Raw genomic sequence first — 18590 nt, 5'->3', positions numbered from 1 at the left:
AAGAAAAGCCTAGAGATGGTGCTGGGGGGTGTGGGTCTCGGAGCTCGGGGGTTTGCGTGTTCAGAGTGGGATTAAGGCCTGGGCCAAAGACTTGCTGGGCGAGCCTCGATCCTGAAATCGCTCCCTTCCCCTTCCTAACATCCTTTGCATAGTAGCCTGGCGAGAAACCGGGTGTGTGTGTGTGTGTGTCTATGTGTGTGTGTGAGGGGGTGGGGGTCATATGGATAGGCCAGAATTTGTGCCGCAACAGCTCCTCCGTAAAGTTTTCTTCCTCCGAGCTCGTGACTTAAGATGGCAAACGCGCGTCCGCATGCTGGCGGCCCCTAGCGGCAGCCGGCGCGCTCTGCAGCGGGAGACAGCGCCGTCTCCCCCGCCCAGGTCCGCGGGGATCGAATTCAGCCTCTCCCACTGCGGGAGCCGTCCGAGGCCGCGTCGGAGAAACGCGCCTCTGTTCGGGCTGGAAACGAATCTGGGAACGTGTTTGAAGTGCGGTCAAGTTTGACTCATCGCTTTCCAAGGACAGTTAGTGCCTTCCATCTTCATTAACGTGAATAAGGACCTTGGCTGACTTCTTTCCAGATCGGATTTTTAAAGGCATTGTTTGCTTGAGGAGATCATGCTTCTCCCCTCCCCCGCCAGCCCTTTTGCAAAGGCTGAGCCCAGTCCAGCCAGGACGGCCGAGGGATCTCTGCTCCGGGACGCGATTTGCTGGCATTGTCTTCGGGCCGTTCTGGAAGGCTGTCTCGCGCTGAGCGTATGGGGAACGTCCCTTTTGCAACTCCTCTTCAGATCTTGATGATAAAACACATCCCTCTGTTTTATTGCATTTCCTAGAAGCTTGCAGGCTTGCAAGAGCACTTTGGCAGGAAACGTGATAGAAATGAAAGTCAGGACATAATGTCCCCGAACACTTCGGTTATCCAAAGCGGCTGCCGAGGCCATCGCGTTATCAAATTCGCTTTTATCCACTGTCGTCTCCTGCACCCTCCCGTCCCCCAGCCAAGAGGGCGAAGAGTGTCTTCCCCCAAGAATAAAAGCAACTCCGCCGTTTGACCTCACCCCCTGCCGCCGGACCACGGTGGTGTCTGCAGCCGTGCAGCTAGTTGGCTGAGACACGGCTGAGACCGGGAGCCCCATGGCAGGGCCCCTGATGCGGGGTTCACTACGGCAGTTCCAGCCTTATTAAAATTCCTTGTCCTTGTCCCTAAACAGTGCTTTACACTTTCAAATTTCCTTTTGGATTTTTCAGCGGGTTATTGGAGTTATTATATTAGATTACCAATAATCCAACAGCCGGCCTGGCTAGAGAGGAGGGGGAAGGGCGGAAGGCATTCTCCAAATCGGGAGGCCCTGGCCAAACTAGGTCAATGGGAAGGAGGGGAGGGGCGAGAAAGGGGTTGACGGTTTCAAACCTTGATGGAGGGCTCTCTCTAGTGTTAGGCAGCGGTAAAAACACCATTAGGTTTGAGCTCCCGGAACCACGGGACTCCTAATTTCCAATAAAAGCACTTACTTAATTTTAACTTCCCAGATTCTCATCTCTACCCCATATTAAATCCCAACCGTCTCTTTCACTTTTATCCTATCGGGCGAAGGAGTGAGAAAGCCTCAATGTAGGATTTTGAGACCAAAGAGACTCCGTCTTTGCAGACCGACTCTGACCCTTCCGCTGCCGCAGAAGGGATGAGCGGCGCAGTGTGACGCCACTGGCTAGTTTTAGGATCAGACTGCGGCCTTTGTGGCTGAGTCTTTCACTGTCCCCTGACCCCCGAAAGCGCACCCCGGAGCCTGCTACCGAGGCCAATTAGGACATGGCACTCGGGAGGGCCACAGGAAGGCGAGGCAACTTTTGAGAGTGCCAGTGCGTGCGCAGGGGTCGGGGCCCCGGCCTCTGCCGAGTCCAAGCAGTGTCTCTACGGTTTCCGGGAAATCGGTTTCGGAAATCCTTACGGCTTGGCAGCTCCTATTCTAAAGACTTTGGGCGGAAACCAAGGGGAGCTGGGTTCCCGTTCTTGCCAACGTAGGCGGAAGGGTTTTCGATTTAGTTTTTCTCCAACCTTGCCAGGGGCGCCTATGATGGAGATACTCAGCCCCTAGGGACTCCATCTTTTTGACCTTGAAGTCTCGCCCAAACATTCCCCTAAAAGAAAGGGGGTGAGGGAGAATGGAAGGCAAAAAGAGGGAAAAAAACAAATAAACTTCGGAATCGGACAACTTAAAGTCTCGATATGAGCCTCGGATTGTATTCGAACTCCCGGGTTCTAGACCCAGCTCTGCTACTAACTTGTCTGACCTTCCCCATTTATAAATGGTTGTGGGTGAGAGGTTGGACTAGGTGAACTCTGAGAGCCCTGCACTCGGCGCGGACGAGGGATTTAGGGGAAAGTGTGCTGTATTCCCCGCGAGCCTTCCCCGGCGGCCCCGCCTCCCCGGGTGAATCCCCGGCGGCCGGCACAGCGCAGGCAGCGATCCTGGCGGCTGCCCGGGCCCGGCAGCTTCCTGGAAAGTTACTTCTTGTTGGAGCCGGCGATAGGCAAAGTGTGTTCTGTGAAATCCGCAGAGCCGAGATTGACTACGTTCCGGGAATGAGAGGGCTGTGCCATTCCCCTCATTGCCCGCTGCCTTGACGGCGTAACAGGGAAAAAAAAAAAAGGCATACACACAATGTTAGCTACCGAGGTGCACGAAAGGTTTTATTTGAATGTAACTAAATTAAGGGCCGCCACGGTCATACCACAAAGCCTCCATCGCGCCTTGAGGGGGGCTTCGAGGTGGATCGCCCAGGGGCGGGCAGTCCCTGGAAGACAGGTACGGAGTCGTTGGGGTGGGGTAGCGAGGTCTGCCTAGGCTTGCCCCGGCGCGCAAGGCTGGTGTTTGTGCTCTTATGTGTGAGCGAGAAAATGGGGCTTCCTGGTGCCAGCCCAGGGGAGGAGGAAGGAAAAGGATGGGGTCTTTTGTATTGACTCGCTCTCTGGCTCTTAACCTCGCCTCTCGCTCTTATTTTCTCTCTCTCTCTCTCTCTCTCTCTCTCTCGTTTCTGCTGTCTTCTCTCTCTCTCTCTTTGGTTTTTTTTTTTTTTTTGGTTCCTGTTTTCTTCTTCAATGGAAAGTTCTTTTAAAGGATCTGCCTTCTCAAGGAGTCTAGTTGGCTATGCACAAGGAAAGCGCCAAAGGAGCTAAAGGGAGGAAGGGAGGAGAAAACATGTAACTCTACCGTGGTGGTTACTGACCCAGCGCGGGTGCAGGTTGATTGGGGTGGGAAGTCCAGGTCTGGGGGCAGCGAGCAAGTGGCAGTTTCTCATTGACAGCCCTGCTCCTTGGAGATTGTTTCTGTGGGTAGTCTTGTGTGTGGCATTGGTGGAATGGCTGAATCTAGGAGATGAGTCATGTCCAGAACTTGCTGGAAATTGGCTTTGAGATTTGGAGCAAGGCTTCTCACCTGGGGCCTCAGTTCCCTCCCTAATAAAGCAGTGCTGTTATAAGGATAAGATGCAATCCTGAGGGGTGGGAAAGGACTAAGGGCTCGGTAAAAGTACAAACCAAATACTGGTGGTGCTTCCACACCTGCGGCATCTGGGGTGGGGGTGGTGACAACATTGCCCACACTCAACCCACACACTCAGGAGTCGGGGGTGGGGCTCTTAAGAAGAGTTGGCTTACAAAGGAGTGAAACTGCGCCTCGTGTGTGTACATTTGTTTTTGGCCAGGCAGAGGCTTAGGGTGAAAAGCCCAAGGCCTAGCTGACAGTGGACACAGGAGAATTTGTTTGTTTCAGTCCGTGTCTGGAGTGAGTCATTGCCCCTTGTCATGGTGAAATGGCAAATCTGGGCTTCCTGTGGTTCCAGAAGCCTGCGACTGGAAATCCACAAGCAAGCTGGTGGTTGAAGCTGGTTAAAGAACAGCCTAGGTATTCCAGAAGTGTTTGAGGATCCCTTCCATGAGGGAAGAGAAGAAAGTTTACAAGTAAACCTCCCATGTGTCTTCAGCTTTCTTTTGCAAAGGAGAAAATCCTTGAAGTTTGGTAAAGACCAAGTTAGTCTATCTCTCTTTGCCTATCTCGAGTTGGGCTGGGGAGAAGAGGAGATAGGTTCTTTTGTCTTTTTCTGTCCTCTCCCTTCCCCACTTCCTTCCCTCCAGTCCTCACTCGCTCACATGCACACACTAACCTTGGAGCCGATGGGATTGAGTGACTGGCACTTGGGACCACAGAGAAATGTCAGAGTGTTTGGTTACAGACTCAAGGAAACCTCTCATTTTAGAGTGCTCATTTGGTAAGACTCAGCAGCCTGGAATGGGGCAAAGTGTTTGTGTGGGGGAAGGAACTTAAAAATGAGATTCACCCACATCAGGGTGCTGTCTTGCATGTTCTACAGCACGTAGGCTGATTTGGAAAGGGGACAGGAATTTGAGCCAGAAGACCTAGGGCCAGGTCACCAACCATCTACATGGCCCAACATGACCTTGCTGGCCTCAGGCCCGTTTACCCGGAAAATAGCTCTAAAAGGTTCTGCTTTTTCTTTTTCCTTTTTACAGGAGGAAAGACAGTTCAAATATTGTTTTGTTTTGCAGCCCACATTTGATCATAAATGAGGGTCTTACACCTATGCTTTTAATGATGTTGTTTTAGAGAAGCCAGTTTGGAAGAAGGTACATATTTCATTAAATCTCTTTAAGGTTTAGTGCTCCCTGGCCAGTTCTCAGCTAAATCACATACTTAAGTCTTCTACCAGCAGGGAGAAGCACAAACTTGGAAGCAATAGCATTCTGTCTGGTCTTAGACCCAGTAGGGAAGGGAGAGAAAACTTTGAAAAACAAGACAAAGGTTTTCAAGGAATACGTAGACATGACGTCTCAGGCTGTGTTCTGCAGAGTCTATATTCAGTCTTAATATTTCAGATAGGCAGGAAATACTGCCTAGCTGTTTGCCTTGAGCAAGCCACTGGAACCCCTAAATCTCAGTTTCATTGCCAGTGAAATAAGGATAAAGATATTGGCCCTATCGTCCTTGTGGAATCATTCTAAGACTTGAAAGATAATATTTTAGCAGGTTTTGAATGATGTCCAGTATATTTAGGCCACGGATGGATCATTATTGTTAATGTTGACAGAACCATTTTTCTTGTTTTTTATTTCCCATAAACTCAAGTGGCCTTTGGATGGTATAATTTTTTTCTTTGAAGAAGGAAATGTATGTATGTATGTGTGTATGTATAACTAATTAATGTATGCAACTGTACTCCCAGTACTCAGGATAAAAACATTATTATCTCATAGCTTCGGGTGCCTGTTGTTTTCGTAAGAGCAGAGCTGGAAAATGTTTGTTAGCTTGTGGTAAAACCACACCAGCTGGCAAGCTGCAACTATCAAAGCAAAACTAAATGTGTATGTCCTAAAATAAGACTATAGTGGACAATCTTACATTCGTTAAATCAATTTCTGTTTGCTTTCTTCTCTTCTCTGCAGGTTTTGAGCAAAATTTTGGACTCTGAAGCAAGGCATTGGGTAAGTAAATAAAATTATATGCTTTAAAATGTTGGGACAAACTGTTTCTTTTGAATTTGCCAATACATGTGTTTCTGTGAATTTTGCTACTGTTCATTATGTGAGACAAGGATAACCAGTTCCCTCTACATCCCTCCTAGTCCTCACCCTTCACCTCTGTATTAGGCTGTCTTAACACTTGCATGGTCAATCAGTCTGTTACTCTTTCTTTGTACAAACTAATTTAGCCAGCTACTGTGCACCAACAATATGCTAGCTCCTCAAGGTGCAAAAGTCAGGCAACTCTAAAGCCTAACAGTAGAGAGAGACCGATGGTGACTGAGATGATGACATAAGATACTTATGAGAATAGCTGTGAGTTTTGAGAACCTCCTATAAACGAGGAATGTATTTCTAACTTTTATAACCACATAGGTATTACTACTTCCATTTGGGGAAACCAGAGCCCCAAACCAGTAAACAACCTGCTTAAAGTCCCACAGCTAGCAAAAGGCAAGTCTAGCCTGATAATCTTAAAACACAGTGTCTCGACCGGGCGCGGCGGCTCATGCCTGTAATCCCAGCACTTTGGGAGGCTGAGTTGGGTGGATCACAAGGTCAAGAGTTTGAGACCAACCTGGCTAACATAGTGAAACACCATCTGTACTAAAAATACAAAAAAATTAGCTGGGCGTGGTGGCAGGCACCTGTAATCCCAGCTACTCAGGAGACTGAGGCAGGAGAATCGCTTGAACCTGGGAAGGCGGAGGTTGCAGTGAGCTGAGATTGCGCTGTTGCACTTCAGCCTGGGTGACAGTGTGAGACTTCGTCTCAAAAAGAAAAAAAAAGCAAAAAACACAGTGTCTCTCCATTGCCACATACTCACTGCCTCTCAGTGCTTGGCAGAGTATTTGGTATGTGGGAAAAACACTCAACAAACATTCATTCCCTTTGCTTTTCCCCTAAAGGACTTTCTATCCCAGCTTGCTGGATAAAAGTTATTTTCCCCATTTTAAAACTGTGAAGAATAATAGCCAGAGTTGGGCTATGAGTTGTTCAAAGATCAAACACAAGGGACCTGAGTTGCATTCCGTACCTTAGCAGGCTGAGCCACCTGCTCTGATGCCCATGGCAAGCAGGAAACAGGTTCTGGACGACTAACAGGATTTTGGCTTCTTTTTTCAAGTGAAGACAAAATGGCCTCGCCGGCTGACAGCTGCATCCAGTTCACCCGCCATGCCAGTGATGTTCTTCTCAACCTTAATCGTCTCCGGAGTCGAGACATCTTGACTGATGTTGTCATTGTTGTGAGCCGTGAGCAGTTTAGAGCCCATAAAACGGTCCTCATGGCCTGCAGGTGAGGGGTCTGAAAGGAAAGGGTGGGTGAGTCAAAGTGGGGTGATGGTGCTGGCGGCCAAGCAAGGTGGAACATGGAGGCCTTTTACTGGAGACAACGTCTCGCTTTGTCTCCAGATCTCAGCACCATGACCTGGCAGAGTAGGCTCCCAAGTGAATGAATGAATGAACGAATGCACTTTTAGAAAAGAAAGAGTCATGTTCTGTGGGCAGAGAGGGAGAAAAATTATTTACTGCCCCAAGAAAGGATGTGTTTGGGGCAGACATGGAGAACAACTTCAGTTGACCAGTGAAAAAATGACAGAAGATTTCAAATGAACTTTCTTTAAGTAGCTTAAGCAAGTTAATTTGAAATATTTTGCTCTTTTATGCTATAAATGTATTTATTTTATGCTACAACTGAATCTCCATGGGTGTTCAGAGTATATGTAAGAGTTAATGAGAGTGAACTAGCTGATTCTTCATGTTCATCAAGTATTTGAGTTTTCAAAGCAATTTAATATTACATGATATCATCTCCCTGGATCTTTTTAGTAGCCTTCAGTGTTATGCATTGCACTATTGTCTTCATTTTATCGATGGCAAAAGGAAAGCACGGGGAGGTTAAATGTTGTAGAATCAGGGATCTCTATTGCTATTAGATAACTCATCCAACATCTACTCTGAGCACCTGATTTTTAATAGTGGGAATAACAGAGGCTTATAGAGATATAAAAATAATAGATAATGTTTGGTGAATGCTTACTATATGCCAGGCATCATTCTATATCCTTTACATTTTCATTCTTGCCACAACACTGTAAGGTAGACATGATTGTTCCTCCTACTTGAAAGATGAGTAAAGCAAGATGCAGAGAAGCTAAATATCTTACCCAAAGTTGCATAGCTACTTGGTGGAAGTCTGGCTCACTTCTGGCAACCCACTCAGAAAAAGTAGCATCAAGAATCAAGACGATAGCCCAGAATTCTTGTTTACAATTGAGTACTCTTTCCACCACCAGACAGCATGGCACCTGGAGGCATTACTTGGGGTTTGACTTGGGTCTTCTAGGAATAACAGACCCTCTTTTAATCTATGGACTTTGATAAAAGGAGTAGAGTATAGATGTAGGCATATTTTTATTTAGTTGTCATTCATACCCAAATTCTAAAAAAAGATAGAATTTTTAAAATAAGTATAAATGCAATGGAACAAGAGGGAATGCTTATGCCAAAGATAGACTAAGAATAGTTACTGCAAATGGGGGCTAAATTAACTCTGGTAATCCGTGCAGTTAAGACTAAAAGGGAAATAGGCCCTGTGACTTGAAGAATATTCAGTTAGCCCCTCTGATCTTAGTTCCCCTCTTTGTAAAGGCAGAGAATGATAGTACCTACCTTGCAGGGCTGTAAGGAGCAAAGGATAATGCATGTAAGGTGCTTAATGACTCTCTGACATTTGGTAAGCTCTCCATGAATAGCAGCTATTATTAATTACCATAGAAGTTCTGGAGGTCGGCCCAGGGGAAAGGGGCTGAGTATCAGTGCTGACTGGAATGGATCACAGATTCTAGGCGTCTACTAGAGTGGGCTATTTGTTTGTTTTACAGTGGCCTGTTCTATAGCATCTTCACAGACCAGTTGAAATGCAACCTTAGTGTGATCAATCTAGATCCTGAGATCAACCCTGAGGGCTTCTGCATCCTCCTGGACTTTATGTACACATCTCGGCTCAATTTGCGGGAGGGCAACATCATGGCCGTGATGGCCACAGCTATGTACTTGCAGATGGAGCATGTTGTGGACACCTGCCGGAAGTTTATCAAGGCCAGGTGAGTTGCTGCCCGGTGGAAGCCTCGGAGATGGAAGAGATAGTCCCCGATCAGAAACCTTTGATAATTCATGCATACGGAAAAAATACTCCTCTACGATATGCTGCAACCCACATCTCCACTCTTTTTGCACACTTCTGCTCTTCTTAACTCTTGTGCCCCAGGCAGACTTAACTCCTGTGGCTGTGCAGATATGTCCTATGCGTTACCACATCTTGCTTTCTTCCGTTCACTTAATACACCCTCTCCTCGACCCATCCTGCATGGCCAATCTTGGATGCCAGCTCTTCTGAGGAAGTTTTTCTGATGACCACTTTTCCTCCCTCAGCTCTTCCTCTGTGTTGTGAAGCATTTTGCCTGTGCTTTAAACTTTCCTTCTATTTTAATATTTGCATATGTATTTTAGTTCTCCTTTAGACTTCTATTACAACTATTTACATATGTGCCTTAGTTCCCTACCAGACTGTGGGCTGCTCAAGGTGACAGGGGCTATCTTACTCACCTGTTGTGTCACACTGCTCCTACTAGGCAGGACATTTATTGAATTGAATTGAGTTCACTGAGTTTAACCTCCTACCTGAGGGGTGATAAGACATTGGCCTTCATTTAAAGGTGAGGAACTTGAGATCCAAAGAAGGGAAGAGCTTCACTACATGGAACAGAGACTCAGAGCTTAACTTCTGTAGAACCATTCGATCCAGCCATGCTAGGGTGATTGCATCCTCGCTCAAACAGAAGGGGTTTCCAGGCTGTGTTTGAAAACCTCCAGGAGCCAGCAACTCAGTGTTCCCAGAACCACACGGCATACCTTGGACAGTTAGAAAGCTTCTCTTTTTGGCTTCTCTTTAACCTTCTCCCTGGTTCTAGCTCCGTTAACTGTCATCATGGTGAGCTTGCCTATCTCTTTCACCCACATGATGTTCCCTCAGGTATAGACAGCTAGAGTTCTTTGTCTCCTGTGGGTGCTAATGGTGGCAAGATCATCATTACTATTATTTACAAGTACTTTCAGTGGATCAGGCCTTGTGCTTAGAATGGCTGAGTAACTTGCTCCATGTCACCTAGCTGCTAAGTGGCACAGCTGGGTTTGCAAACCCGATCTGGCTGCTCTAGACCAGGGATTCTTGTATTGGCATTTGCTGCCTGTTCTCTATATAAGCTTTCATCAGCATCTGGGACAAGTTCTTTCTTCAGTAGGTTACTCATTTGTGTATGATCCTCCAAATATGTCATACCAACATTGTATAAATTCTTCTTTTCCTGTTTCCCTATGTGTAAAATGGAGATAATAATAACCATCTTTCCTTCCTTTCAGGATTTTGCATGGGTGAAATGAGATAAGGGCTTTGAAAGTTTTATGTGAGCTATAAAATTTTATAACATCAGAAGAGCTATAGATTCACACATATGCATAGATATGTGCCTTAAACATACACGATTATGTCTAATCAGGCACAGATCATGCCGGTAACTCACTTCCCTTCTCTGGGCCTCAGTCTTCCCAATTGTAGGCTAGATTTCCAGGCTTCTAGTGTAAATGCCTTGTAATTGTATTTCCCTGCTCCAGAGCCATGTCACCTACGTCTAGCTAATTCAAACCCAGATGTGGTTACGTAAGTGCCACTGGACGGTCATCTGTTTAACAGTTCTGATTTCAGGCTGGTGTCTTTCCTCTTTTTTTCTCTCACAGTGAAGCAGAGATGGTTCCTGCCATCAAGCCCCGCCATGAAGAGTTCCTCAACAGCCGCATGCTGATGCCTCAAGACATCATGGCCTATCGGGGTCGTGAGGTGGTGGAGAACAACCTGCCACTGAGGAACGCCCCTGGGTGTGAGAGCAGAGCCTTTGCCCCCAACCTGTACAGTGGCCTGTCCACACCGCCAGCCTCTTACTCCATGTACAGCCACCTCCCTGTCAGCAGCCTCCTCTTCTCCGATGAGGAGTTTCGGGATGTCCGGATGCCTGTGGCCAACCCCTTCCCCAAGGAGCGGGCCCTCCCGTGCGATAGTACCAGGCCAGTCCCCGGTGAGTACAGCCGGCCGGCCTTGGAGGTGTCCCCCAGTGTGTGCCACAGCAATATCTATTCACCCAAGGAAACAGTCCCAGAAGAGGCACGAAGCGATATGCACTACAGTGTGGCTGAGGGCCTCAAGCCTGCTGCCCCCTCAGCCCGAAATGCCCCCTACTTCCCCTGTGACAAGGTCAGCAAAGAAGAAGAGAGACCCTCCTCAGAAGATGAGATTGCCCTGCATTTCGAGCCCCCCAATGCACCCCTGAACCGGAAGGGTCTGGTTAGTCCACAGAGCCCCCAGAAATCTGACTGCCAGCCCAACTCGCCCACAGAGTCCTGCAGCAGTAAGAATGCCTGCATCCTCCAGGCCTCTGGCTCCCCTCCAGCCAAGAGCCCCACTGACCCCAAAGCCTGCAACTGGAAGAAATACAAGTTCATCGTACTCAACAGCCTCAACCAGAATGCCAAACCAGAGGGGCCAGAGCAGGCTGAGCTGGGCCGCCTTTCCCCACGAGCCTACACTGCCCCACCTGCCTGCCAGCCACCCATGGAGCCTGAGAACCTTGACCTCCAGTCCCCAACCAAGCTCAGTGCCAGCGGGGAGGACTCCACCATCCCGCAAGCCAGCCGTCTCAATAACATCGTTAACAGGTGATTTCAGAGACAGTCTGGGTCTGAGGTTAGGGATTACCTGGGCAGGGTTCCACATCATTTCTTCTGATGGATACAAAGGTTTCTTCTTTCTTGCCTGAATTGCTGAGCCTATTAGAGGTGTGGAATCAGTGCATATTGATTGAGTTAGTCTAAGTAAGGAAGTATATTACACTGAAGTAGTATATATGTTTTCACAGCAAGAGAAAAATCCCTTCTGGGGCAGAATAGCGTTCTGTAAATCCCACAGGCACTTCCTGTGGTCTTGATGTGGCAGGGGACCATCCTGCTACCCTTGGACTGAGAGAGATTGTGTGCTACGGAGAAGCTCTGGCTCAGTTTGACCCTGGTCAGTGATCTTTCCGCAGATACTGTTTGGAGATAAACTTGAGGACAACTCTGGGGTCTCAGAGCCTGAGTGGGCAGTCCAGCTCTGGCCTCTGGGCTTGCCAACACACAGGGAGGAGAGGGTGGTCTTGAGGCCCTGCCCCAGGTGCTGAGGCTGTCTTCACTCCTGCCCACAGGGCCCTGACAGGCTCTCCCCGCAGCAGCAGTGAGAGCCACTCACCACTCTACATGCACCCCCCGAAGTGCACGTCCTGTGGCTCTCAGTCCCCGCAGCATGCAGAGATGTGCCTCCACACCGCCGGCCCCACGTTCCCTGAGGAGATGGGAGAGACCCAGTCTGAGTACTCAGATTCCAGCTGTGGTGAGTCCCTTTCCCTCCCTCCCCTTGTCAGGGAGAAGGAAGACCCCTCTGCTCCATGGGTTTTATGCTCCATTTTACTTATGCGGTTGTCTCTGATTGGAACAGTCCTCAAATGGAAGTCCACTGGCACTCCAAGTCAGCAGCCGTTCATCCCACGCTTCGCTTCTTAGGGAACCGAGCTAACCAAAGCGAGGGATGGGGTATTAGAGTTGATCTGGGGTAATCAGGACTTACCACACAGTCTTTTTAGCTTCATTCCAGCACAAGTAGCTTGTGGGACTGGCTGCAACTCCCAGAGCTTTCTCCATTCCTCAATACCAAAACGACTGGGACTGACCTGTGTGCATGTTATTCTCTGCCAGACTGTATGTACATTCTGCAAGGAGAAGCATCTGACCTTATTCATTCTTGCATCCCTCATAGGTAGTAGTAAGTCCCTAGCATGGAGTAGGAACTTAGTAATATTAGTCGAGTTAAAATAGTTGAAGAGAATTATTAAATTGGAGTTTCTGGATAGTCAGTGGTTGGCATTCCCAGTTTTTACCAGACAAAAAAGTCTAATTCTTCACCCAGCTCTGGCTACAGTAATAGAGCCCAGTAGTACCTAATCAGGGTTAAATCACCGTGACTTGTCATTTTCAAATTGTTACAACAAATGGAAAAAAAAAAAAAATCAGCTGCTTCCACCAAGAGATTTGGCACAGGGTCATGGACCCATAGATGAGAGAGCGAGAACTGTCCCCTCCTGCCCCCTGGCTAGTTTTGCCTTTGCTCTGAACTCCAGTTCTTTTTCTCTGGGCCTCTGTTCCCACTTCCACCATCAGCTTTGGTCTCCCAATCTCACAGGAGGATTTGGAGACATGAGATCCAGATAGGTGCAAGGGTGACCACAGTGTTCATCATTAATTCCTCCTTCAGTGACCTCAAAGTAGAATTGAATTGACCTATATCTTACATTCCTGGAATGCTTTGTGTTTTATTTTGTGTAATATAATATCCTCCTGTGAGGTGGGCAGGACAGGGATTTATTATCTGACTTTGAAGACAGAGATACAGAGAGAGGCTCAGAGGTAAAGGGTCTTGCCTGAGGGCTTCTGTGTATCAGTGTAAATAAAACCATAAACTTATTTTTAAAAATCAATTCTCAGAGCTCTTGGGGAAAGAAAATCTCTGTTGAGCTTTCCTCACACTGGCGCAGGCCCTCTGAACACCTATTTGTTTGACCTTCCCTTCTGTACCTTAATTCATTCCCTCTCCTTTCTCCCTTCTCTATGGCTAAGACTCTAAATGCTAAGAAAAATAAAGTCCCCACAGATCCTTTGCTCTGAGCTCCCATCAATGTCGGGTGGGTGAGTGAGGGACTGAGAGTTCAGTTTGGCACAGGGGTAGCTACAGAGGAGAGTGGCCTTAGAGCCCTACCTCCCTTCCTCGTGCTGACGCTGGTGTCCCCCTGCCACCCTCCAACAGAGAACGGGGCCTTCTTCTGCAATGAGTGTGACTGCCGCTTCTCTGAGGAGGCCTCACTCAAGAGGCACACGCTGCAGACCCACAGTGACAAACCCTACAAGTGTGATCGCTGCCAGGCCTCCTTCCGCTACAAGGGCAACCTCGCCAGCCACAAGACCGTCCATACCGGTATGGCCCTGCCGCACATGACCCGAAGTCTCCACAACTATTGGGGCAGGACAGGGAAAGGATCCTAGAGAAAGCTGCGTGGGGCCTGAAGACCTGGTGGGGCAAGGCAGGCGGCAGGCCCCATCCTGGCCTGAACGAGGGGTCTAACGCTGTCTTGTCTTTGCTTGGTGACTTGACTCATCCACTCCCTGTGTCCTTTCTCTTTCCTCTGACATGCTCTATCCTGCTTTTCTGCCTTTGCTGGGGTCAGAAGTGTTAATCCCATGTACAGGTGAAGAGACTTAAGTCTGGGGAAGACAAATAGATTCGATTTTTGTAAAGCCGGAAAAAAAAAAAGTTCTCTTAATTTCTTTCAATAACTTGTTCCTTATCAACTCACATTCCTTTACCAGGTAGCTTCTCATGACCTGATTGTTGTTTAAAATCTCTCTTAGTACTGTAAATGGCCCTATTATCCCAGAAACTTTCAGGAAGGAAGGTTCAGCCATTCTATTGGTTTCCTCTGCCTGAGCATCTACTCAGACCCAAGCCCCACCCCTCTTGCAAATGGAATCCAGCTGTAGTTGCCACAAGTGGAAAAATATGTTCTAAAAGAGGGGAACTAGAGCAGCCTGATTATGTCTCCCTGGTGAATGAGTTGATGAGTGAAACTGTCTTATCCAAGGGAAAAGCTAGAAGAGTCTTCCCAGGTAATCTGAAGTAGCCCCTCAGGTTCCAGAAAGGGAAACTGAGGCCCAGAGAAGGAGAGTGACTTGTCCAGGTTTCACAGGCAGATCATCCTAATGACAAAGCTGCTTCTAAAGCCCAGGCTTCCTGGAACCTCCCCTCTCCTATTCCACACCTGGCATTGTTGCTACTCCATGCCACCACTTGTTTCTTGGCCCTGGTCCCCTGCAAGGTATGCAGGTGTGTGTGAGAGGGCTGGCAGGCATGCGGCAGGCCCCTGGATTCTCTCTCCGACATTCCCTAAGGGAAAGGAAAACACAAGTGGCCTCAGGGAGGAGCAGGCTGCTTAGGAATCCAGGAGCCAGAGACTGCAGAGACCTTCCTTATTGAATATGGCTTTTCTTTTTCCCCTTTCTTCGGTAATAGGTGAGAAACCCTATCGCTGCAACATCTGTGGGGCCCAGTTCAACCGACCAGCCAACCTGAAAACCCACACTCGAATTCACTCTGGAGAGAAGCCCTACAAATGCGAAACCTGTGGAGCCAGATTTGTACAGGTGAGCAGCGTGGCCTGGAGAAAGGCCCGGTCAGTCCCTGTGTGCTGATGAGGGGCTGCTCAGAGGCCTGCAACCCACCCCAGATGACCTCTCATGCTTTCTCCTTCATTCAGGTGGCCCACCTCCGTGCCCACGTGCTCATCCACACTGGTGAGAAGCCCTATCCCTGTGAAATCTGTGGCACCCGTTTCCGGCACCTTCAGACTCTGAAGAGCCATCTGCGAATCCACACAGGAGAGAAACCTTACCATGTACGTAAGCCTCTTGAGGCCGTTCTCTGGCCTGCGGGGATGTGGAGGGCAGGGAAGGAGGTGGAGCAGGGAGACAGGAGAACTGTTTGCTACCATCTCAAGCACACAGTGGGGCAACCACTATGCTAATGGTTGGAAGACCTAGATCTGGATCTGATGGCCAGGCACCCTGCTTGACCTTGGCCCAAGCCTTAGGGCACTCGTCTTTAAAATGGGGGTATCGGACTAGGTGATCTGGGCCTTAGAGAAGAGTCTAGACTGTGGATACATATATTTGATTCTCTCCACCTGGATTCATTCATTTCACAAATACTTATTGAGTGCCTACTAGACAGCACATACTGGGCTAGATGCACATTTAAGAGGAGCTAAGGTGCTTGAGAAGGAACAGTCTTGGGAGGAGGAGAACAAAAAGAATGTTATAAGAATTAATGATGTTACAAGAAAAAAGTATTTAAAAAAAGCATAGAGAAGAGTCATTTTAAGAAAGAGGAGGCGGCCAGCTGTGCAGCACGACACTGTGGGTGGGTCCCTGGGATTGTAGTGTTCTAGGGCTGGGTCTCAGCAGTTACAGCCTGTGTGCCAATGTCTGAACATTCCATGAACTAGGAATGGTTTTTACAATTAAAAAGCAAAAGAATATTTTGTGCCGTGTGCAAAGTATATGAAATTTAAATTTCATTGTCCCTAAGTAAAAGGTTATTGGAACACAGCCACGCTCATTTGTGTACATTTTGCCTATGGTTGCTTTGAGGATTTGATGACATCCTTCTAGGTGGTGATGGGAACAAGAAGTAATCAATGAATGGTTAACCTACCTATCAGAGGTTAACCTGCAAAACATGGTTATTTTTGTTCACTTGTTTATCAAGCTGTGAGTGAATATCTTCTTACTTGCTGTTTGTTCTTGGGCAAATTAGTTATCCTCTTAGCACCTTAATTTCTAATCTGTAAAGTGAGTTTGATAATAGTGTCTACTTCGTGAAGTTGTAGTATTAACTAATTATTAAAGTGTCGAGTGTAGCACAGGCACATAGTAATAGTAAAATAAATATCTACTATGATAATGATTTGCTAGAATTTTAGATGCGTAGGATGTCAGAGTTGAGAATGACTTTCAGCCTGTATTGACCCAGCTATTCAGAAGGGAGATCCAAGGCCCGGAGAGAGAAATGACATGGCTGGGTTTATTTGTCTTAATCTATTTCCATTTTCACTTTAAAACATATACTCTATCTGAACATATTTTATTACCCTTTTTGTCTTAGAATAGTTTTAGATTTATAGAAAAATTGCAAAGATTGTACCGAGGGCTCCAAGCTGTACCCATTTTATCCTATTGTTAACATCTTACGTTAGTTCCATAGATTTGTCACAACTAATGAACTAATACTGATATATAATTATAAGCTAAAGTTCATATTTACTTATATTTTCTGTTTTTATCTAGGAATGTCCTTTCTCATTCAATATCTCCTCTAGATTACCCCTTTACATTTCGTCATCCATGTTACTTTTAAGTAACTTTTATCTAAACTAAAGTGCTTATTACCCATTCGTTGAATTCAATCAAGAAATGGCTCCACTTGCTAATGTTTAGTCAGCTTATCTAAGATACATACCCTACGAAAGAATATCACTGCATTTAAAAACATTTACCCTAGACTCCAGAATATCCATGAATTCAGACTGATCTAGTCCATTTGTCCAGGTGTGTTTAGATTAATTGCATAATTGGAATAAGAGGTACATTCTGTTAGGTACTAGGAAGATTATAAAGTTCAGAGAAAAATAGCCATTGCCCTCAAAGTGTTACCCACTTGAGAAGGATCCATGCACACGGAGGGCTGTGTGGTAAAGGTAGAACTCTTACAGAGGCTCAAAGGAAAACAGGGATTATTTTCATCCTTGAGAGATTCAGAAATGACTTAATAATTAGAGGAGTTTGCATCTAACTGCATTTTTGGATAAGACTTGAACTTGTGGAGTTAAGGCAGGGAAGGACATCTCTAGCAAGGGAGAAGCAGAAGCAACACTTGGGAAAGCAGGGAATGGACATTTGCACGATGCTAGCTTACCTGTTGGCAGAAGCCTGGATGCATATGGGTTCTTCACCTGGCCTTGGAGAGGCAAGAGCCGCCCCTGTGCCTTGTAGGGAGAATCTTCCTCTCTGGGTCTTTGAGCAATGACACCTTTCTTGGGTTGATGACAGCTAACAGTTTGCCTCTGATATCCCTGCAGTGTGAGAAGTGTAACCTGCATTTCCGTCACAAAAGCCAGCTGCGACTTCACTTGCGCCAGAAGCATGGTGCCATCACCAACACCAAGGTGCAATACCGCGTGTCAGCCACTGACCTGCCTCCGGAGCTCCCCAAAGCCTGCTGAAGCATGGAGTGTTGATGCTTTCGTCTCCAGCCCCTTCTCAGAATCTACCCAAAGGATACTGTAACACTTTACAATGTTCATCCCATGATGTAGTGCCTCTTTCATCCACTAGTGCAAATCATAGCTGGGGGTGGGGGGTGGTGGGGGTCGGGGCCTGGGGGACGGGGAGCTGCAGCAGCTCCCCGTCCCCCACTGCCATAAAACATTAAGAAAATCATATTGCTTCTTCTCCTATGTGTAAGGTGAACCATGTCAGCAAAAAGCAAAATCATTTTATATGTCAAAGCAGGGGAGTATGCAAAAGTTCTGACTTGACTTTAGTCTGCAAAATGAGGAATGTATATGTTTTGTGGGAACAGATGTTTCTTTTGTATGTAAATGTGCATTCTTTTAAAAGACAAGACTTCAGTATGTTATCAAAGAGAGGGCTTTAATTTTTTTAACCAAAGGTGAAGGAATATATGGCAGAGTTGTAAATATATAAATATATATATATATAAAATAAATATATATAAACCTAAAAAAGATATATTAAAAATATAAAACTGCGTCAAAGGCTCGATTTTGTATCTGCAGGCAGACACGGATCTGAGAATCTTTATTGAGAAAGAGCACTTAAGAGAATATTTTAAGTATTGCATCTGTATAAGTAAGAAAATATTTTGTCTAAAATGCCTCAGTGTATTTGTATTTTTTTGCAAGTGAAGGTTTACAATTTACAAAGTGTGTATTAAAAAAAAAACAAAAAGAACAAAAAAATCTGCAGAAGGAAAAATGTGTAATTTTGTTCTAGTTTTCAGTTTGTATATACCCGTACAACGTGTCCTCACGGTGCCTTTTCTCACGGAAGTTTTCAATGATGGGCGAGCGTGTGCCATCCCTTTTTGAAGTGTAGGCAGACACAGGGACTTGAAGTTGTTACTAACTAAACTCTCTTTGGGAATGTTTGTCTCATCCCATTCTGCGTCATGCTTGTGTTGTAACTACTCCGGAGACAGGGTTTGGCTGTGTCTAAACTGCATTACCGCATTGTAAAATATAGCTGTACAAATATAAGAATAAAATGTTGAAAAGTCAA

At 46.6% G+C, this 18590-nt stretch overlaps 1 protein-coding gene and 1 long non-coding RNA gene across 3 annotated transcripts in view; one reads left to right on the top strand and one right to left on the bottom strand.

Annotated features, from left to right (window-relative positions):
- BCL6 (BCL6 transcription repressor) overlaps positions 1–18590 on the top strand; it is a 23935-nt gene extending 5345 nt beyond the window's left edge. The window contains exons 1-10 of one of the 2 annotated variants that reach the window (XM_033213029.1): positions 3865–4270; positions 5463–5501; positions 6667–6837; positions 8426–8647; positions 10338–11309; positions 11834–12018; positions 13486–13653; positions 14746–14876; positions 14990–15127; positions 17369–18590. In XM_033213029.1, coding sequence (XP_033068920.1) covers positions 6677–6837; positions 8426–8647; positions 10338–11309; positions 11834–12018; positions 13486–13653; positions 14746–14876; positions 14990–15127; positions 17369–17512 — 2121 coding nt within the window. In that variant the 5' untranslated portion in view covers positions 3865–4270; positions 5463–5501; positions 6667–6676 and the 3' untranslated portion in view covers positions 17513–18590. Of the gene's footprint in view, positions 1–3864; positions 4271–5462; positions 5502–6666; positions 6838–8425; positions 8648–10337; positions 11310–11833; positions 12019–13485; positions 13654–14745; positions 14877–14989; positions 15128–17368 lie in introns of those variants that run through there. The other variant, XM_033213030.1, reaches the window with a different exon arrangement.
- The window catches only part of LOC117084364, a 29761-nt gene continuing 19109 nt past the window's right edge, over positions 7939–18590 (bottom strand). The window contains exon 3 of the long non-coding RNA XR_004437414.1: positions 7939–7983. This is a non-coding gene — a long non-coding RNA (uncharacterized LOC117084364). The remainder of the gene's footprint in view (positions 7984–18590) is intronic.

Source organism: Trachypithecus francoisi, unplaced genomic scaffold (genome assembly GCF_009764315.1).
Source record: "Trachypithecus francoisi isolate TF-2019V2 unplaced genomic scaffold, Tfra_2.0 Lachesis_group0, whole genome shotgun sequence".
Classification (NCBI taxonomy): Eukaryota; Metazoa; Chordata; class Mammalia; order Primates; family Cercopithecidae; genus Trachypithecus; species Trachypithecus francoisi.
This window is presented reverse-complemented; position numbering and strand designations above follow the sequence as displayed.